We start from the raw sequence: 22761 nt of genomic DNA, 5'->3' as shown, positions 1-22761 counted from the left end.
AGTAATGGTCAAGGGATTCACATGCTTGTTTTAAATTTTTTTCATAAGCAAGCGGCTAAATGGCAATGCTTTTCTATGAGATGGTGCTGACAGAAGAAAGAGCACTTTGGGAGGAACATCACAGCTTTTGACTTGAGCACGTTATGATTGAGTTGCCCATGGACAGTCAAAATTGGATATGTAAACTACAGAGCTGAATATATGAGTCTAACTAAGAAAGATATATTTAGAATCGTCACCCAATAAATGATGACAGCAAACTGGAAAAGAATACAGAATAAAAAGGGAAGAGAGCTCAAGACTGAGCCCTGAAGCATTCCAAAGTTTAGGTGTCAGGCAGAAGAGAAGTGGGTGGCAAAGTAGCTAGAAAAAAGGAGGACCCAGAGAACAGGGAGAAAAAAACATTTGGAATGGCTGTTCTCATAGATATGGAGAGAAGGAAGTGATTAAAGGATAAGGAAGTGAATCCTGTGGAGTCAGCCAAGTCAATTCCAATTCCGTCATTGACTAAATTCTAATTCCATTGTTGACTAAACATGTATCCTAGGGCAATAACCAAGCTTATTTGGAGCTTTGTTCACTCTTCTTCATCTGTAAAATGTTTTAATAATTACAAATTCTCTGCTATGTCAAAGGATTGTTTTTCATTTTAGTATGATTCTAATATTTAAATCCCAGTTTTTAATTTTGCAAATTAATTAGCAAGATAGGAGGGTTCCAAATTTGAAAAATGCATTTTTATAATATTTAGGAATGTCATAAATGTCACAAATTCGACAAATTTAAAGGGATAATTTTCATATTCTTTTTTTTTAAGATTTTATTTATTTGACATAGATCACAAGAAGGCAGAGAGGCAGGCAGAGGGAGAGAGGAAGGGAAGCAGGCTCCCCGCTGAGCAGAGAGCCCCACATGGGGCTCGATCCCAGGACCCTGAGATCAAGACCCGAGCCGAAGGCAGAGCCTTTAACCCATTGAGCCACCCAGGCGCCCCTAATTTTCATATTCTTAAATTGAATCAGAATAATCAACAGTTTATTAACAGATGATATAAATTAGAGGTTCAATAAAAATAGATAGTTGCATATTATATAAATACTCAGGACACCTATAATATGCCTAGTTATGTGACCTTGAACATGTTTCTTTACTTTGTTTCATGTTTCAGTTTATGGTTCAGTTTTATTTCTTTACTAATATAATTATATAATATAATCATATTAATTGTTAATTATTATATAATTATTATATAATATATAATTTATATTATATAATATTTATATATTATATATTTATTATATTTATATTATATAATATAATATAAATTAAGCAATTTTAATAGTGTTTTTAAGCCACATTAGAAATGCCTTAAGTGTGTTCTGGTTCTCCAATTATATTTACATTAAATTAAAATACCAATTCTTTTTTGAGTGCAATTTTAAAATTATAGCATCACTTTTTTTAATGCAAGAGAATACTTTCCTGTTTTGAGAGTACAAAACAATATCACTTATATTTTATAAATAAATGGCAGTTATAAAATTAGATCCAAAATAAGCAAGTTGACATTACAAATAAATTTTCAGGATACATATACTGCTATTCAATGCCTTAATATTCCTTAGTCCTCTATGAATTTAGGTGTGTAAAATCTAATATGGAATATTTTGGGGAGGAGGATTTATCTGATGCCCCTCTGTATATGCAGTATTCAAATCCTCATTTTTATAAGACACATAAAATTTACTTCGGTGATGATTGATTAAATATTCTCACTAAATTGTTTGACATTTTTTTATAGAAATAGAATGCAAGGTTCCAGAAGTAGAAGAAAACTTAATTGTTAATCCCAGAAAGAACAAATATAGAGTTGGAGACATGTTGAAATTCTCCTGCAAACCAAGACTTAAAAGAGTTGGACCAGATTCAGTTCAATGTTACCACTTTGGATGGTCCCCTAAACTTCCAACATGTAAAGGTGAATATCTATCTTAACAATTGCTAAAATAAGAATTAGGATTTGGATATCAGCCTTTTTTTTACATCTTAATTTTCTGTTGGCTTTGAGTGTGTCTATAATCTAGTGCATTAAACCAGGACATGTACTGGGTGGGTAGATCCTTCAGACTCCCTTAGTTAAGCAATTAATCTCCAATTGTTTCTTGAAATATGTAGTGGAAGTATGCATAGATACACATATGATGTCTCACATTCCTTTTGTTGTTTTTCCTTGTCTACAGTTTCAGCAATAATATTGGACACTTTGTATAGCATGGGCCTTTCCTCAAGTTTCATTGTGTCTAAATAATATTCAAGCAACTTATTATCAATTCAATCATATGTATGCTTAATCAAAGTTAAAACATCTTGATCAAATGCTTTTCTCAAATCATGGCATTTTCTCCAACACTTTTGATAAAATGTTTCCATGAAATATGAATATTGCTGTAATTTACACAACCACATTTATTAATTGGTTTGCACACATCTTTAGAATATCTAGATTATTAAACATATTTTCTGGGCTTAAATATACTTCCAATACCCTTGTTCAGTGTAAGTAATAGAACTGGGAAACATGTTTCTGATGTAATGCCGTTGTTTGAGAATGCTATAAAAATTATATTGTAAATTACATTAATTAATTTTTAAAACTCTCTATTTTATGGATTTTTAAGTCGTAGAATAGATAGATAATTTAACCATTATTTACACAGTATTTCTCTTCTAGAGCAAACAAAACAGTGTGCTCCACCTCCTCAACTCCTCAATGGGGAAGTTAAAGAAACACAAAAAGAAATCTATGAACACAAGGATTTGGTGGAATATGTTTGCAATACTAGATTTCTGATGAAGGGTTTTAAAAAAATTCAGTGTGTTGACGGACAATGGACAGACTTGCCTATATGTATTGGTAATGTATAAAAAGTATTCGTATTTAAACAGAAATCAACACTGTATTCATATAAACACATAAATTGCATTTTGTAAGTAAACATATTTTTGTGAAATTTTCGCAGAGGTGGAGAGTACATGTAGAGATATCCCTGAACTTCATTACGGCTCTGTTGTTGAGTCTTCTGCCCCTCCCTATCACCATGGAGATTCGGTAGAGTTCAATTGCATGGAGGACTTTACAATGATTGGACACAAGTCAATTACATGTCTTAATGGAATGTGGACCCCACTTCCTCAGTGCATCGGTGAGAAGACACTTCTCAAATTGACAGTCAATGAAATTTAACATTTTATTTTAAAAGCTATATTTGCTAACATATTTTTGAAATTTAAATATATTCTCGAAAATGTCCCATTGCAGGGGGATCTGGGTGGCTCAGTCAGTTAAGTGTCTGCCTTCCACTCACCTCGTGATCTCAGGATCCTGGGATTGGACCCCCACATCAGACTTCCTGCTCAGCAGGGAGTTTGCTTCTCTCTCTCCCTCTGACCCTCCTTCTCATGCTCTCTCTCTCTCTCTCTCAAATGCGTAAATAAAACCTTATTTTTAAAAAGCCGGTTCTTCAATTATAATGAAAGCAGACATTGCTTATAGTTCATTTTATGTCTACAAATTACAATAGAATTTTATCAATATTTCTGTCCCTGATATTAACACTGTTTATAAGTATGAAGCTAAATTTTACTTATGGTTATTCATATGATTTAAATATGAGTACTAATTTCCAGGAAAATAGAACACTTTTGTTTTTAGGTAGTACTCTTAATTTCAAACCCTGGAAAAAGGAAGTTAATACCCACTGGCTACATTCCTGTAGGAATCTTGCCTTTCTCGAACTCTCTAACAATTTCCCAATCTGTTTCAAATGCAACAAGTTAATGTGCTGAGGGTGGGTGGGCCGCAGGCCGTCTCTATCAGTAGATTGACAAAGAACTCCGTCAAAAGAGGCAGTCAGGGTTAGGCCAGGAAACCAATCTGATGGATGACTTCACTCAGGTTGATGTATGTAAATCATCCTGACCTTTGGATGACCACGTCATTTATGACTAACATGGAAAATATTGGGGACCCTTTTCATTTTTCTCTTGGAATGAGTTCTTTCCCAGAGTTTTCCTAAGTCCTACATTCAAAGAGAGCTCTGAGTGTCCCGTCTTACTTATTCATCAGATTTCTAGGCATTAATTGTTCCAAGGAGAAGGCAGGGCTTAGGCACACCATCCATGAGAGCAGAGATTTACTACCTCTTTTGTTCATGATGTATTCCCAATACCCAAAAGACTGGCAGACATACAGCACACATTAAACAGGAGTTTGTTGAATGAATCATAAGTTTTGTTGTTTATTAATCCTTATGTTTTTGCTAAACACATTCCCATTGGACGTACTGTCAGTCCTTCAAGACCAAACCTCATCTTTGTCCTCTTCTATCTCCACAAATGATCACCCCTTGCTTCACATCAGGGAAAAACCCAAAGTTATAACAGGCATGAAAACGTTCAACTTTTCATTCTTATTCTAAAATACCTGTTTCAATTATAATTCTCTTCTGATCTCAGAGTTGGCCTTCCAAAGGTTAATCTTCTACCTATATTCAGCTTAACATAATCCCCTTACACCTATCATAGCCCTTACTCCAATTTTCTTCATTCAGTATTAATATCGTACCTCCAGCTAGTCTAGCTGTTCACTCTTCTCCCAATGTTTATTTTCTCCTAATAAACAAAGAAATTCTTTCAGAAACCAATCTCATAGCGCAATGAGAACAACCACCACCACTCCTTTTGTCCCTCAGTTACCATCACCTGAACACCTTGTTTTGTCTCACTCAACATTGTGGACAAGCCTTAAAAACAGGACTAATTCTCAGCCTCTAGTGTGTTTTGAATTAGTCTCCTTTGTTTTATTTTTTATTACAAAATCATTACTTCTTTGGCCAACATTAACAAATCTTTAACAAATACCTCTATATCAATCTGTACTTACTTACTTACTTACTTTGGCCAACATTAACAAATCATTAACAAAGACCTCTATATCAATCTGTACTTACTTCAATCTGCATTGAATTTTTCGAATATGTAGCTATATAAACAGTTGGTATATTTAACTCAGAGTCAGTAAAACTAAAATCGGCTTCTAATTCCAAGAATCTGTTCTTATTTTTTAGTGATCATGCTGAAGATCTACTTAAATATTCACATTCTGTATGAGACATCTTAGCTTTACTTTTCTTATTGTATTACCTTTATTGAAAAAATATATTTAAGCTAGCAATTTCATACATTCTAATTCCACAGATAAATGTGGGACCAAATGAAGTCAAGGCGATCACTGTTCAGTATGTAGATGATCCTAAAAAGTGAGCCTCTTACACTTTTCTAATCCCCAATGTGCAGAAGGTATTTATGATGGACATTTTCCAAGAAATCTCCAGGACTGGACATGAGACTTGTGTTCATACATAAGAGCCCATCTCATGCCATATGGTCAGGAGTAGATTGGTTGGTGGGATTTATGGGCTCAGATGCTAATTTCATTATACTATTGACTCTAAGATTTTTTTTTGTAGTAGTTGCTTTGATTCTTATTAGTCTTTTCAAGGGATTATCTTCATTTTATAGCAACCAATGAACTTGAAAAATGTAAATTCAACTTGACCAAACAGACACAACCATTAGGTGAGACTGTATATGATCATAACAAGACTGTAAGTTATAAATGCAAAGGATCAACAAAGTCAAAACTCTCAACATGCATAAATGGGCGATGGAACCCCGAACTAAGCTGCACAGGTAAGCTCTTGTTTTCAAAAATTTACTCTATTTCTTCCTAACTTGTAATTTTAGTATTTTTGCATCTTTTAAAATTTTTTGCTTATGTATCACTACACATAATTTTTCAGCTGGAAGGAAATTCAAAAACTAGCCCAAACACTATTCCTAAGTATTAATTGCATCAGTGCCTTAGTCGGCTATAAAACAAAACCCAGAAACGTGGTGGCCTTAAATTAACATCCCATCAGGTAGCTTTAAGAATTAGTGTCTGGGTTTTCTTTGAGGCTGAAGAGAGCACAAAGTTGGCGTCCCCCTCGTCCCCCTAAAGTTCCCGTCCCCGGAGAAGCCTCCAGATGTGCCGCAAATCCGAAGTGCCCCTGGAGCTAAGGTTCCGGGACGCGTAAATAGGCTTTGTCACAGCAAGCCTGGGGGCGTGTGTCAGTCCCGCTGTCTGTGGAGTGCCCTGGAGGTGGTAGCCTGCCACGAATAACCTCTCCAGTGTTACAGTCCTGTGGGACCCAGAAAGGCAAGCCCCTCTGGCCAGGAGAGCCAGGAAATCAGGGAGCGTCCCCTTCTTGCGCTGAGCAGGCTTGCCAGCTTTAGCGAGGCAGCAGGAGAAGACAGGGCTGGGGCCCCAGGAGAGCCCTGGGCTGGAGTGCACCCGCAGGTGTTACCAAGGTGAAAAGTGTCAGCATCTCCATGGGGGAAAGAGTCCCAACAGACCCCTGCCCCTCAGGTAGATGTTTTAAGATCAACAAATGAATCTCCTTCTCATATGTCTAGGTGTTTCTCCAAGTCTTCTTTTCAGGTGGGTCCCCTGAGGGACCATAGCGCCTGCGTGACTCGGTGGGTTAAGTGACTACCTTCCAATTGGGTCATGATCTCAAAAGTCATGGGATCGAGCCCCACATCAGGCTTTCTGCTAAACAGGGAGTCTGCTTCTCCCTCTCCTTCTGCCTGCTGCTTGCCTTGCTTGTGCTCGCTCTCCCTCTCTCTCTCTCTCTGTCAAATAAATAAATAAAATCTTAAAAAAAAAAAATCTCTGTTCTCTGCAGCCCAGTGGGTCTCCTGGATGTGAGACCCTTGGGTTTTCAAAGCCAGGAGTTTTGGGGGCTCATCTTGCTTTTTCAGGTCCCAGAGTTTGGGGTGCTGATGTGGGATATGAACCTCTCTCTCCTCAGGGAGTAGCTCTGTGTGGGAGAACACCTGACTGTGTGTGGCCCTGCCAGGGGTGGGGTTTCTGTCCCTACTGGGTCTTGACTCTCCTGCCTACCTGGAAGTGGCCCTTTCACTGTTAGTTGTGAAGGAGATATCCAGCTAGTTTTCAGAGGAAATTGTTCCATATACACCTGTGAGTCGCTGGGAGGAGGTGAGGTCAGTTTCTTCCTATGCATTGGTCCCACTTGAATTGTGCACATTGATTTTATACTCTGACACTATGCCAGTTGCATTATTCATTTTAAGTACTATTTGTAGATCTGTTGCAATTTCTGTAAGCAATTTTATCACTGAAAATACAAGATTTTAATTTTGCCTGTTCATGTTTATTTACTGACTAGGACCTCTGCTAAACTGTTGAAAGGAAGAGATAAGAGCATACATCTTTGTCCAATTCCTGATCACTGGGAGAGGGTATTCAACACTTCACCACAAGTATAATGTCAGTTAAGGATTTCTGTAAATGCCCCTTATCAGCTTAAGGAAATTGCCTTCTATTCTCACTTAACTGAGTGAGAAATTTTATGATCAATCAACGCTGAATGTTTTTAAATGCTTTTAATGTATCTCTTGATATGATGACTCCCTTAATTCTGTTAATACAGTGAGTTATATACATAAATTTTGGAATGTTGAACAAATCTCTCCTTCCCAGAGTTAACTCTACTAGGTGATGAGATGTTATTCTTTCTATATTTTCATGTACTCAATTTGCTGATATATTTTTAAGGAGTTTAGCATCTATATTCATGGGGAATATAAATCCATAGTTACTTTTTCTTAAATGCATCTCCCAAGTTTTGTTATTAGGATTATTGTGGCCTTATAAAACAAATTGAGAACTGTTCTCTGCTTCTCTGTTTTCTGAAAGTATTTAAGTGATATTATTATTATGCATATTATCATGTTATTATTCTACCTTGCATGATTGGTAGACTTCACCTACAAAGTCATCTGATATATGATTTGCTTTTTTTGGAAGTTTTTCTTGATGAAGAATTCAATTTCTTTAATAAGTAGTGAAATATTCAGATTTTCTTACTATCTTTTCTCAATGCAAGGAAGCTGTATTTTTGAAGAAATATCTCTCTTTTGGGGTGCCTGTGTGGCTCAGTCATTAAGTTCAAGTTCTAACTGAATTGTCCACTCAGTATTTACGTAGTGCCTCTTACTACTTACTTACTTACTAGAATCTCCAAATGGTTAGAAACATTAAAAGAGGGGCACCTCGGTGGCTCAGTGAGCTAAAGCCTCTGCCTTCGGCTCAGGTCATGATCCCAGCATCCTGGGATCGAGCCCCATTTCGGGCTCTCTGCTCAGCTGAAAGCCCGCTTCTTCCTCTTTCTCTGCCTGCCTCTCTGCCTACTTGTGGTATCTGTCTGTCAAATAAGTAAATAAAATCTTTAAAAAAAGAAAGAAAGAGGGGCACCTGGGTGGCTCAGTGGGTTAAGCCTCTGCCTTCGGCTCAGGTCTTGATCTCAGGGTCCTGGGATTGAGCCCCGCACCGGGCTCTCTGCTCAGTGGGGAGCCTGCTTCCTCCTCTCTCTCTCTGCCTGCCTCTCTGCCTACTTGTGATCTCTGTCTGTCAAGTGAATAAATAAAATCTTAAAAAAAAAAAAAGAAAAAGAAAGAAAGAAGGAAAGAAAGAAAGAGAAATTGTTGGAAGAGAGGCACCTGGGTGGCTCAGTCATTAAGTGTCTGCCTTCGGCTCAGTCATGATCCCAGAGTCCTCATCAGGCTGCCTGCTGGGCGGGAAACCTGCTTCTCCCTCTCCCACTCCTCGCTTGTCAAATAAATAAATAAATGATTAAAAAAAAAAAAAGAAATCTTTAAAATAAGTTTTAACATAAATTATGCAAGATTTATCACAGAAAGAATAAAATGAAGATACTACAAATAAGACGGTGAGAATATAAGCCACATGTGATATATTAAAGTGCTCTCTCTACAAGCTGAAGAGTATTTTTAAATATAGACCATAATGTCATTATTTGATCATTAATGATATATTGCTATTGAGTTTGTTTAATTATCTTATTAATGTGTTTAACTTATGATTTTTAATCAAGAAATCTAATTTTAATATTTTTAGAAGTTATCAGGCAGCCGTGCCCCCCACCACCTCAGATTCCCAATGCTCAAAATATGGCAACGACAGTGAATTATCAGGATGGAGAAAAAGTATCTGTTGTCTGTCAAGACAATTATATAATTCAGGATGCAGAAGAAATTGTGTGCCGAAATGGAAGCTGGCAGTCAATACCACGCTGTGCTGGTCAGTAGCCCATAACCTGCTTTATAACATTCTTCCAAATGAGGTTAACACTTCTCTGTGCTCTGTGTAAATGAACAAGATGAAGACCTTTCTCTAGATCTGTTTCACTTTACCTCGAAGCAGTAAATTACAAACTAGTATACACAACAAGCAGAACTCTTTCACTTCTGTGAAATGATTAGACAACTTTGAGTTATTGTGTAAATACCATAGAAAATTTCTATTTACACCTATTTTACTCCTCATAATGAACAGGATAAGAATGAAGGGGCGTAGCAAACAAGTAGATAATAGCACAGATTTTATGGAGATACATATGCTTGCAAGTTTCAAATGTTTTTCAGTTTTTCAGTAATTTAATTTGTTCAAGTTATCCTTATTTTAAAATGCCAAATGGTATTTGATTGCATTTTTCAACTTCTACATTGTATCTATACTTGACCCTTTGATCTCTGTTCTTCATACAGAAAAACTCGGTTGTCCTCAACCACCTCGTATAGAACATGGAACCATTAAATCATCTGAATTTTCAGAAGAAATAAAAGAAACGTTGAAACCTAAGCTTTACCCACATGGCAGCAAACTAAGTTACACTTGTGAGGATGGTTTCAGGATATCTGAAAAAGAGGAGATAACATGCGAAATGGGAAAATGGAGTTCTCTACCCCGGTGTATAGGTGAGGGCAGTATACAAACTAAAATTCTACTTTTAATTTTCAGTACAATCCAATAAACAATATTGTCATCAAAGTCATGAGAAAGAGTCTGTTAGGTTTCTAAGTATCTAAAATCATTTATATCTGAATATCTAAAATCATTTATATAATCATGTACTTTACCAATTTTTGCATAACCAAATCTATCCCATTTTTGGTAATTTTATTGATTCGTTATACAATCACTTTTTTTTTTTTTTTGCTCAAAACATTCATTTAATAGTGAAATGTAGACAATCAGAGATAGACGGATGTAACGGTATCAAGGAAAAGAGCACACCGAGACTCTTCCTCTTTTATTACAGGTTTTGACAATGAGAGCTTCATAAAATCTCATGATATTCTATTGGCTCTCCAATAAACACCTACTTCTGAGTAGGAGACATATGCCATATTACAGCAACCATTTTAATATGTAAAATAATTCTGATTCTTACTATGAAATACTGGCTAAAATATGAAACATCCTTGCAGTAAAACTGATCACGCAACTTAAGATTTCAGAAATGACTCCTGGGAAAAATGGGAATGTTTCCGTTCACCAGATAAATTTTCAACAGTGAAACTTAAGGTGCCATAGAAGGTGCCAAAGCTAGAAAGCAAAATCATCTTACTAGAAAAGAGCAGTATGCAACATGAACTTCCTCCTTGTCAAACAGACAACCACGTAATGACAATGACTTATTATATATACAGGAAAAAGAGAATACATTCTTCAGGAGGAAATGATACCACAAGATAATTCTTATAAACAATCTTCTTCTTGAAGTCTTGAACAGCTTCAGAGAACATCTTCACAAAACAGGCAGAGGCAATTCACATGACATTAAAGGATTCCTTTATATTGTGACACTCTCCTTAACTAGAAACACAATTCAAATAGAAACACATTGTAAAACTCTGATTCTCTTAATCAAACATTTGTTTACTGCCACACTCAGCTATGAGCAGCATTTGGATGCAAAGGTTTAACTCGTGCCAATCTGGACAAGCCAAGGCGGAGACTCTGATTTGGAGACTTAACAGACACCCCTGCCAGTGGGCTCCTGTTGCTGTTGCTGCTTCCAGATGTCGCTGGTGGGACCCACTTAGGTTTTCTGCTTTCAGTGAACGGCTGCGTATTTGTAATGGAAGATGAAAGAGAAACCTTTTTTGGTGAAGGCTGAGATTCTGATTTCACAGCAGCTGGAGCAGAATCTCTCAAGTCACCAAAATATCACATCCGGATTTAGGTTTCTTCTTTTTCTCAACTGGGGATTCTACCTTCACTTCTTTCTTTTTAACTTCTTTCACTTTATTTTTTCCCATGGTGAAGTCTTCATCATCGTCTTCACTCTCACTAAAAGCAGAGTCATCCTCAGATTCTCCACCAGTTGCAGAGTCTGGTTCGGTCATTAGCACTGTCGTCCTCACCGCCTTCCGAAGGGATCTTCCTCTGTTGTACCACAGCTTTTGATGCTGCTTTTCTTTTCCCTTGAACACCGTGCAAATCATCTTCCTCAGTAATCTCACCCAAATCTAAATAATCACCGGCCACACTGCAATTGGAGATATGGGGAGACTTAGTCACTGTTCTGATTCCACTGCTGCCACATTTTTCGATGCTGTTATCTTGAGCCTCTTCTACATCAGTGGTGACTTTTGGAAGTTCCTTCATGGATAAAGCTAGTGGGACTTCTAAATCTCGCTGGTACAGCTTGTCATCTAAAGCCATCCTTTTTTTTTTTTTTTAAGTGTTTTCTCTTGTAGTAGGATATCTTCTTTCTGGAGATTCTTCAGCTTAGATTTCCTTGTTTCTAGTTTTAACTCCTTTGGTGTTGTTCTGGGTTTCTTATTTAAAGGTGCGGTCGCAGAAACAGACATCACCGCTGTCAGAATTCTCCAATTGTGAGTAATTGATTGGTTTCTTATGCCTCACAGGCCCCACCATGGTCCCCTCCTAGGCTGAAAATTTGCAGCTTTCAAGTTCTTGTTGGCAGCAGCGCGGTTTCAATTCCTGCACCTAGAATCACTTTCAATGATGACAATTTTTTAATTAAAACTAGGACTAGGTGTGTAGTGTAATTAAACCTACCTATTCATATAGGTATGACTATTCATATTCCTACCTATTTATGTAAGTTGTATATAACTTTTGCTTTGCTTTGCCATCAGCTTTGTGTTCTTGTTGCTTTTCCTATCACTTTCTTCCTGACTTCTTACAATATATGGTACTAATCGTAAGATGATTAATTCTCAATGCTTTCTTTTTGCTATCCACTATAATGGTTTAAGAAGCACTAACAGTCTCTTTCATAAATATGTTGACATTTTTATTTTTTATTTTATTATTTTTTAAAGTTTTCACTAAAATTCCAGTTAGTCAAGGGGATTGAGGAGGGCCCTTTGATGAGCACTGATTGTTCTATGGAACTGATTAATCACTTAATCATTATAACCCTGAAACTAATATTACACTGTATGTTGCCTAACTGGAATATGGTATTTGTCTTTCTCTGGTTTATTTTACTTAGTATTATAGTCTCTAGCTCCATCTGTGTTATTGCCATTGGCAAGATTTCATTCTTTTTTACAACTGAGTAATATACATACTACCTTTTCTTTTCCTTTTTTTGTAATTTAATTTAATTTTTTTTCAGTGTTCCAAAATTCATTGTTTATGCAGCACACGTGGTGCTCCATGCAATACGTGGTGCTCCATGCAATACGTGCCTTCCTTAAAACCCACCACCAGGCTCACCCATCCCCCCACCACCCTCTTCTCCAAAACCTTCAGTTTGTTTCTCAGAGTCCACAGTCTCTCATGGTTTGTCTCCCCCTCCAGTTTCCCCATATCCCTTCTCCTCTCCATCTCCCAATGCCCTCTGTGTTATTCCTTATGCTCCACAAATAAGTGAAACCATACGATAATTGACTCTCTCTGCTTGACTTCTTTCACTCAGCATAATCTCTTCCAGTCCCGTCCATGTTGATACAAAAGTTGGGTGTTCATCCTTTCTGATGGAGGCATAATACTACCTCCTCTTTACTACCTCTTCTTTATCCATTCATTTATCAGTGGACATTTGGGCCATTTCCATATCTTAGCTATTATAAATAATTCTGCTATAAGTATCAGGGTACATGTATCCCTTTGAATTAGACTTTTGTTTGTTTGGGGTAAATACCTACTGGTGCAAATGCTGGTTCACAGGGTAGCTCTATTTTTAACTTTTTGAGGAATCTCCATACTGTTCTCCAGAGTGGCTGCACCAATTTGCATTCCCATCAACGGTGCAAGAGGGTTTCTCTCTCTCCACATACTTACAAGCATCTGTTGTTTCTTGTGGGTTTTTTTTTTTTTTTAATTTTAGCCATTCTGACGGGTGTGAGGTGGTATCTCATTATAGTTTTGATTTGTATTTCCCTGATGATGAGTGATAACGAGCATCTTTCCGTGTATGTTGGCCATCTGTACTCTTCTTTGGAAGACTTTCTGTTCATGACTTCTGCCCATTTTTAATTGGATCATTCACTTTTTCGGTGCTGAGTTTTATAAGTTCTTTCCATATTTGGATACTAACCCTTTATCAGATATGTCATTTGCAAATATCTTTTCCTGTTCTGTAGGCTACCTTCTAGTTTTATTATTTCCTTCACTGTGCAGAAGCTTTTTATTTTGATGTAGTCCCAATAGCTTATTTTTGCCTTAGTTTCCCTTGCCTCAGGAGACATATCTAGAAAGAAGCTGCTACAGCTGATAATATACTGATTTTTTTAGTTTCCAGCTCTTGCTCAGGTTGCCAGCTGGACACACATCAGAGTGGTGGTTTTACGAAGCATTTGTACACCTTCTCTGTGTTATGATCGTAGCTCCTGTGTTACCACTTCCTTTCTAATTAGACTGCCAAATATGGCAACCAGTACCTAAAATGAAATTTCAGAGTTAATGAAATATGGAGTCATTCTTTCTTTCTTTCTTTTTCTTTTTCTTTTTTTTTTTTTAGGGCTTCCTTGTGCACCACCAGAATATGTGGTTCCACATAGTCTTCCTCTTCACAAATCAGACACTTACCAGGATGGAGAAGAAATAGTATACAAATGTGAAGAAGGTTTTGGGACTAATGGATCTGCATCTATAAAGTGTTTAGGAGGAAAATGGTCTCATCCACCAGAATGCATAAGTACAGTGTATTTAATTTTACTCTAAAGTTGATCAATATTCTTAATTCAGAGCATAAATGGGTACAAATATAAAACCAGGCAGTAATTCTAGAATTTAACAAGGTATCTCTGGAAACTTGTGGAGTCTGGTAGAGAATTAATAACACTACTAATAATAAAAGTATGAAAGCATGAGCCCAAATTATTTCACTTTCACGTCACTTCATGCGCACATTCGACATCCTCTGATACACGTCCACAGACGACTCCTCTCTGTGCCTGGATCACAGCTGGTCCCTGCTCAGCATTATTATGATGTAATAATATCATTATTCAATGTAGTGTTAGTTTATCAGTTATCTCCTTATAAGTCTATACTTTTCTAAGATATTTAACATAATTAAAAGTAACAGATTTTGACAGAAGCAAAAAATACAAATACATACATAATGTAGGTGGCTCATATGAGCAAAAAAGAATTTCAGTGGAAGAAATGTGATATCAAGCATTACATGTATTTCTACCTTTTCAGACTTCCCTTATCATCATCCCCATATTTTACTTTTGATAAACATAGGACAATTCAATATAATTAAGTCAAAAGACTTCTAACACAGTTTTTCAACTTATAAAAATTGTGTTAGTTCCCACTGGTTTGATGTGTACTTATTATTCTACATTCTAGTTATTGGTCATTATGTGTTTTAAAAGATTTACCAAAGAAGTACATGTTCTTTTCTTTCAGAAACGGATTGTTTTGGCTTACCTGACTTTGGTATTGCCATACCCATAGGCCCGAAGAAGGACTTATATAGGTCAGAAGAAAAAGTAACTTTTGTGTGTCCAAAGATTTACCAATTGGATGGACCCAATTTTATACAGTGCATTAAGGGCCAATGGATAGGAGAGCCAAAATGCAAAGGTACTTCGATAAAATTTTAGAATCTATTTATCAAAATGTCTTAAGTAATATAAGATACAATTCCCTCTAATGTCATTTAAACAATGGATGTAGATGATTGTTTGAGGCCAGGTCAAAGAAGGTTTATGCTTTAACATAAAGGAATGAAACTGTGTACTCATTGGTTAGTCTGAGCCCAGTGGTTCTCAAACTATGGTCCCTGGAATAGCCCCATCAGCATCTTCTGGACAATTGTTAGAAATGCAGATGTAATTCACTGGCTCACTCAGACCTGTCGTGTCAAAAGCTCTGGGGCTGCAACCCTGTAAGTGTCTCAACAATTCCCAAGGGATTCAATGTGTGCTCCAGTTTAGGAACTGTAGCTGTGGCCTATTATTCTTTACACCCACCCAAATCTCACCAGTGAATTACACTTTGAATTCTCATTGAAATGTCCTTAAGCATTTGCAAAAAAAATAATAATAATTATAATTGAAGAGTGCTTTTAGAAATTAAACATGTATTTTTCTGTTCTTTTCTTCATCTCCTGTTTGAATCCTCGGTTAATCATCTTCTCCCTTCAAATCTAGTACTCTTCAAAGTGTGTTAATTCTTCATTTATTGTCTAAGGAGGTGCTTACTGTGTTTATTTTTCTAAGGGCCTAAAATCACATTCATAAACAGGATGATTGCAAGCCAAAATATGACATCAAATGATTTTTTTATTATTATTTTCTTGTGGTTTACAAATTCATATTGAATTTATATATTTTGTAATATTGATTTTACTAAAAATGGGAAATGTCCAGAAAAACTCTCATTTTCATACAAGCTTAAATCTTACCAAAAAATATTTATCTCCTTTTCTTCAATCTTATATGTAAATTTCCTAAATTGGCACTCTTTCATGACAGATTAAGTGTTGATTTTAAATCTCCCTTATCCCATTCATTGACTTGCTACTCAAAATGATCATTACGTTAGAGATGCTATTTTTTTCTTTCTATTCAGATAATTCCTGTGAGAATCCACCCAAAGTGGAAAATGCTATTATCCTAGATGAGAAGCCTAGGTATCTACCTGGTCAGACTGCACGTTATGAATGCACCGAACCTTTTGAACTGTTTGGGGAAGTAGAAGTGTCATGTTTTAATGGGAACTGGTCACAACCACCTCAGTGTGCAGGTGAAGTATCTTATTTCACCTTGGGTTTTAGAGAATATATTAGGGACTAAATATGTCAATATGAATAAATATAGTGACATAGTTCTTATGAACTCTTTTTTTTTAATCTCAAATAAAATGATGGTGCTTAAAATCCGATTTTTTCTTTTTGTGGACTGCATAGTGATAATATATATTTATTTTATGAAATACTTGGCCACATTAGGACCGTTGGAATCATGGAAAATTTTCTCTCTCTCTTCTTTTAGAGAGAGAGAGCATATGCGTGTAAGCAGTGAGGGGAAGAGCAGAGGGGAGGGAGAGAGAGAATCTTTAGCAGATGCCACACTGAGCATGGAGCCCAACACTGTATCTTATGACCCTGAGAGTATGACCAGAGCAGAAATCAAGAGTCAGACGTTTAATCGACTGAGCCACTCAGGCGCCCAGAAAATTCTCTATCTTAAGTGTTAAGAAGCTCAGTTATTTCCTGAGGAATAAATGTACTAAACATATGTTGGGGGTGGGGGCTACTTCACTTTGAGACACACAATCGATCAGCAGCTGGGGCATGATCATGGAATGTGATATAAATTTGGGCTTCTTCAGCATGTGGACTATAAAAAGGTAGGTTTCTAGCTGAGCTCAACCAGAGAATTTGTATATATAGAAAAAAAACTCTGAGAACTTGGTTATAGGACACTGAAGTATTTAGAGTTTAGGAAATATTATAGGAGGAGATATAATAGCTGCTTATTTTTCAAATCAAATTTTGCCTGGCATATATAGTTTCCAGTCTTTTACTTTGAGCCCACTTATGTTTTCACATTGAAGTTAGTTTTTTTTAGTTGTCATATAGTCGTCTCTTGTTCGCATGTCCACTCTGCCACTTTCAGTCTTTTAACTGAAGAATTTAAACCATTTACACTTAAAGTAATTATTGATAGATTAGGGGCTGGGTCAGCCATTTTGTTATTTGCCTTGAGTTTCTTTCCTCTGTTTCTCACTCCCATTTCTTTTTTTTTTTTTCCCATCCCTGTGGATTTTTGGAACATTTTCAAATAATTTTATTTTGATATGCTTTTGTTATTTTGAAGCCTATCTCTTTGTATAGTTTTATCCATGGTTGCGCAAGGTATTAAGATGCAAATATATAGCTTGTCACTTTCCCCCTGGTTTTGACATTTTATCACTTCAGGTGAAATGAGGAAACCGTACTTCCACTTAAGTCCATTCACCCTCCCCACATTTTATTTTATTTTATTTTATTTTATTTTATTTTATTTTATTTTATTTTTAATTTATTGGGAGAGAAAGAGAAAGGGATTGGAGTGGTAGAGGGAGGAGAGAGAAAATATTCAGCAGACTCCACACCCAGCTTGGAGCCTGACACAGGGCTCAATTTCACAACCCTGACATCATGACCTGAGCTAAAGTCAAGAGTGGACACTTAACCAACTGACTGAGCCTCCCAGGCACCCATATGTTCCCCACAGTTCAAATGTAAGTGTCTGGAGTATTTCTTGTACATATATGGAGCCCCATATCAAATGATATAATGTCACACAAACACCAAACCTAACAAACTCCTTAGGAAAAAGAAAGTCCATCATATTTACCCTTATTTTTTCAGTCTGTTGTTTTTTCTTCCTTAGTGAAGTCTCAATCTTTACTCTGTTATCTTTTTCCTGATATCTGAAGAATTCCTTTAGCAGTTCTTTAAAGACGAATCTGCTGGAGATAAATGCTCTGTTTCCCTTTGTCTCAGAATATCTTCTTCTCTCCCTTAAACCCCAAAGGATACAATGACGGGATATAGCATTCAGGGCTGACAGTTCTTGTCTTCTAGCACTTGAAAAATGTTATCACTTCTTTCTGCTTTGAAGGTCACAGATGAGGACCCCACTGACATTTGAATTCTTTCTCCCTTATTAGTTTGCATAGTTTCTATGTAGCTGCTTTTGAGATTTTTTCTTTTCCTTTACTTTTCCTCAGTTTAATTATGGTGTATGTTGGCAAGATTTTCTTTGGGTTTGTCCTGTTTGGCTTTTTCAATATGAATGTTTATGCCTTGTAAAAATTTGGGAAATTTTCTGTCCATATTTTTGAAATTTTTTTTGGTTTTGTTTTCAATCTATTTTCAAAGTGAGTCATTTATATTCTATAGTCAAGTTTATTTAGCCTTCTGTCATCTGTAATCCATAATTGAGTCCATCCAGTGAGGTTTTTTTTAATTCCACTATTATATTTTTCAGTTCTATTATTCCCACTAGATTTTTGAAAACCATCATCAAATGCTGTGCCATCTCAGTGTTGTGATCTGTTGATTATCTTTTCTCTTCTGAAATTTTTCCAGGTCCTTGCTATGATGAATGATTTTCAAATATATTTTAGAATTTTGGGTGCTGTATTTTAAGACTCTGGATTTTATTGAAATATCTTATTTATCAGGCCTCCATAACTGCAGAGTGCAACTCCAGGGTTCCCACTTGGCCTCCACTGACACCATGGAAAGCAGTGAGGTATCTTGTTCCCTGACTGTGTCTGGAACCTTTGACCTCTGATCAACATGGGGAGAGGGCTGGTCGAGGTTTCTTGTAGGAGTTTCTTCAGGAGTAATTCAAGTATTGTTAAAAAAAAAAAAAAATCTGTCTTGCTAGAATACTCCTTTCCTGAGCCTTTGGCTAAAGACAGCAGGCAATTCTTGGGACTTTTTTTCCCCTGAACTTGATCTCATTGCAGCTTCCAGTCTTCTTCAGTGCCCAGTCCAGGATCCATAGGCGACAACATGAAAACCCAAACAACTCACTGCAGTATAATTCCTTGAATACCAAGGCCTCAGATCAGATCGACGTCTTCTCTGCATCCTTCACAATCTCTTTTGTTGGTCTTTATAACATGTTCAGGATTTTTAGTGATATTGAGAAGAAGGAATAAGCACAAAGTTTCCTACCTCATTCTGTCCAGAACAGCAAGCCAGCAATTCCCTTTCCCATTACACAAATGTGTAATTCTTTCACTTTAATTAACAAAGTCGATGTTCCTTTTGTAATAGAAATGACAATCAATAAACAAGGACTAGAGATCCAATAGAAACTGCAGTACGTTGTATGTAACAAGAAAGTTTCCTTGTTCCTATTACCTATCCATCTGCCCAGTACTGATTCAGGAGGAAAAACACTTTTTAACACCAGAATATGGTAAAGCAGACATATATGTTAATGCTTTATGTATGCTTTTATGTGGCATAAAATATGATCTATAAAGGAAAGGTTTAAAAGTGTGATTCTCAGTTTAAGTGTTTAAAATTTCTTCAACAGGGGTGCCTGGTGGATCAGTTGGTTATTTTAATGTTACATATTTTTATAACATATGTAATGTGACATATCTTAATGTTAGGACTGCATCTTAACCATTGTTTATTGTTTAAGTGTATGCCTCTACTCAGGTCATGAACTTGGGGTCCTGGGATGGAGCCCCTCATCAGGCTCCCTGCCCAGGGAGGCTCCCTGCCTCCCCCTACTTGGCTTCTGCTCTCTCTGTCTCCCTGACTCTCACTCTCTCTCTCAATAAATTCATAAAATATTTTTTAAAAAATAAAATAAAATTTCTTAAATGAATCATTTCTGTCAGCAGAAATCACAAGTCTTGATATTGCTTTTTTATTTGCTTTGTTTTAACCTGTTTTTCTTTGGTCTTTCAATAAATCAAATTTTTTTTTTTTAGAACCTAGTGGAAAATGTTTGTCTCCTCCATCTGTTGACAATGGAGACATTACCTCATTCCCACTAGCAGCATATGCTCTGGGATCGTCAGTAGAGTACAAATGTCAGGCCTACTATGTACTTCAGGGACCCAGGACCGTAACATGCAGAAATGGAAAGTGGTCATCACCACCAAAATGCTTAGGTAAATATTTCACTATTCTCATGGATCCTGGGAAAATCAGTATAATAGATGCTTTGCTATTATTAATAGACTTGTCATGGGTTAACAAACATTTGTTGAATGCTAACTACCAAATACTAATGTGTAATGAAATAAAGTTGGGAAAAAACCAGCTGTTCAAGCAAAAGATCCTTTAATGAAAGAACTTGATTTCTTCTTTTTAAAATTGATACTGTGAATCTTTGCTTACAACATTTAATTATCACAGCTTAAACATAGTACCTCATTTTACATCATTAATCATTTAAAGTGATTAAAATGGACTCAATGGTCTTTCAATGAATTGGTTTGAAAAGGTTTTGAAAATGAAGCCCTGGACCAGTGTAGAAGATTCTACTTGAAAGTCTGAAATTCTGTTTTCAATGTTTTATGTTCTTTTTTTTATATATTAGAGCCCTGTACAGCATCAGAAGAAACCATGAGAAGACATAATATAACATTTCGATGGTCTTATAAGAAAAAAATATATTCTCCAACAGGGGATGTGATTGAATTTGAATGTCTTCGTGGATATCGTAAAAAGACACCAGAGCGTACATTCCGAGCCATATGTCAGGATGGGAAACTGTTATATCCTGAATGTGGATAAAACAATGATTAAGATGCAGTCCTAAAATTAAAATATGTACATTTACTCAGAATTTTTCATTATCAATCCAATTCTCAGTTTATTTTTTCAAGTATTGTGTAACTCATTTGTATTTAAATCAGAATTTGTATTGAATATTATATGCATGATGTGATGATAATCAGAGGAATGAATAAATCACTTCTTAAAAGCACCTCATTAAAACTTGGCCAACCAAAATGCTTCATGTCCTATTCATAAAATACTTAAAGCAAGAAACTAGATTCAATCACTCCAGTGCCTACTTTTGTCCATCTTTCCCTCTAACTTTTTCAAAGCTTCTTCCATAACTTCTGGGACTGTCTGAGACTCTCTGTTCAGAGGAAATGGGAGAAAATGCTTTTCTCCATCTTTAAGGTTATTTCACTTCAAAAATAAAGGCCTAACTATGTCATACCTACACTAGTAATAAGATGTAAGTAGTTATTATCTACTTTTGCTTATCTACCAAATGATGAAATGCAAGATCTTCTACAAGATAGATATCTAGCACACATAAAAATTTGAACAAATCATAAAGAGAAATTAGAATCTAATTGGGTACGTAACTGGCATACTATAACATGAAAATGACCAAAAATTCCTATATCAAGTATAAACACACACACACAGAGTATAATTTGATCCTGCATAAATGTTTATAGAACAAAGATTTCTAGGAAGTACAATAAAATATTTATAATAATTATAGTTGAATTCAGAAATATTAGGGGTAAGAGTTGGTGGTTAACCATGGAATGGGAGAAAATATTTACAAGTGACAGTGCAGATCTATAAAGATCTATAAAGAATTCCTCAAATTCAACACACACAAAACAGATAATCATGTCAAAAAATCAGCAGAAGGCATGAACAGACACTTCTCCAAAGAAGACATACAGATGGCTAACAGACACATGAAAAAATGTTCATCATCACTAGCCATCAGGGAGATTCAAATCAAAACCACACTGAGATACCACCTTACACAGTTAGAATGGCCAGAATTAACAAGACCATAAACAACATGTGTTGGATAGGATGTGGAGAAGGGGGAACCCTCTTACACTGTTGGTAGGAATGAAAGTTGGTGCAGCCACTTTGGAAAACAGTGTGGAGATTTTTTAAGAAATTAAAAATAGAGCTTCCCTATGACCCTGCTATTGTACTACTGGGTATTTACCCCGAAGATACTGATGTAGTAAAAAGAAAGGCCATCTGTGCCTGAATGTTCATAGCAGCAATGGCCACAGTCACTAAACTATGGAAAGAGCCAAGAGACCCTTCAACAGATGAATGGATAAAGAAGATATGATCTATATATATTATGGAGTATTGTGCCTCCATCAGAAAGAATGAATACCCAACTTTTGTATCAATATGGACGGAACTGGAGGAGATTATGCTGAGTGAAATAAGTCAAGCAGAGAGAGAATTATCATATGGTTTTGCTTATTTGTGGAGCATGAGTAATAATATGAAGGACATTGGGAGATGGAGAGGAGAAAGGAGTTGGGCAACCAGAAGGGGGAGAGACTGAGGACTCTGAGAAACAAACTGAGCATTTGGGAAGGGCATGGGGTGGGGAGTTGAGTGAGCCTCGTGGTGGGTATTAAGGAAGGCACCTATTGCATGGAGTACTGGGTATGGTTCATGAACAATGAATTCTGGAACACTGAAAAGAAATTTAAAAAATAAGTAAAAATTTAAAAAAAAAAGAGTTGGTGTTTAAGTCCTTAATGCTCACCTGTATTTTCCATGTTTTCTATCTTTGTATCACCTTTGAACTACAATAAAGGTGGTTATTTTATTTGGGTGCCTGGCTGGCTCAACCAGTGGAGTGTGCCCTCAATCTCAAGGTTGTGAGTTTGAGCCCCACGTTGGCTGTAGAGGTTACTTAAATATATAAATAAATCATTTTAAAATTAAAATAAAATAAGAATATATTAAAAGTAAGATGGTATATTTGGAGAATTATGAGGACCTCTTTGACAATGATCTTCAAATCTAATGATATCCTCGTGATTTTGCTGCTCAAGGGGGTTTTGGAATCATT

The 22761-nt window shown here is 36.2% G+C and overlaps 1 protein-coding gene and 1 pseudogene across 4 annotated transcripts in view; one reads left to right on the top strand and one right to left on the bottom strand.

Annotated features, from left to right (window-relative positions):
- The window catches only part of LOC116576090 (complement factor H-like), a 76645-nt gene extending 55739 nt beyond the window's left edge, over positions 1 to 20906 (top strand). For 2 of the 4 annotated variants that reach the window (XM_032317897.1, XM_032317896.1), the window contains 11 exons: positions 1802 to 1978; positions 2732 to 2914; positions 3021 to 3203; positions 5581 to 5751; positions 9044 to 9226; positions 9694 to 9903; positions 13929 to 14105; positions 14831 to 15007; positions 15998 to 16171; positions 19877 to 20059; positions 20491 to 20906. In XM_032317897.1, the coding sequence (XP_032173788.1) occupies positions 1802 to 1978; positions 2732 to 2914; positions 3021 to 3203; positions 5581 to 5751; positions 9044 to 9226; positions 9694 to 9903; positions 13929 to 14105; positions 14831 to 15007; positions 15998 to 16171; positions 19877 to 20059; positions 20491 to 20687 (2015 nt within the window). In that variant the 3' untranslated portion in view covers positions 20688 to 20906. The remainder of the gene's footprint in view (positions 1 to 1801; positions 1979 to 2731; positions 2915 to 3020; positions 3204 to 5580; positions 5752 to 9043; positions 9227 to 9693; positions 9904 to 13928; positions 14106 to 14830; positions 15008 to 15997; positions 16172 to 19876; positions 20060 to 20490) is intronic. The other 2 variants (XM_032317899.1, XM_032317898.1) reach the window with 1 other exon arrangement.
- LOC116576097 lies at positions 10880 to 11914 on the bottom strand (annotated as a pseudogene).
- Positions 20907 to 22761: the final 1855 nt, after the last annotated feature.

The sequence above is a fragment of the Mustela erminea genome, chromosome 17 (assembly GCF_009829155.1).
Source record: "Mustela erminea isolate mMusErm1 chromosome 17, mMusErm1.Pri, whole genome shotgun sequence".
Classification (NCBI taxonomy): Eukaryota; Metazoa; Chordata; class Mammalia; order Carnivora; family Mustelidae; genus Mustela; species Mustela erminea.
Note: the sequence above shows the minus strand (reverse complement) of the source record. Positions and strands in the feature narration are given on the sequence as shown.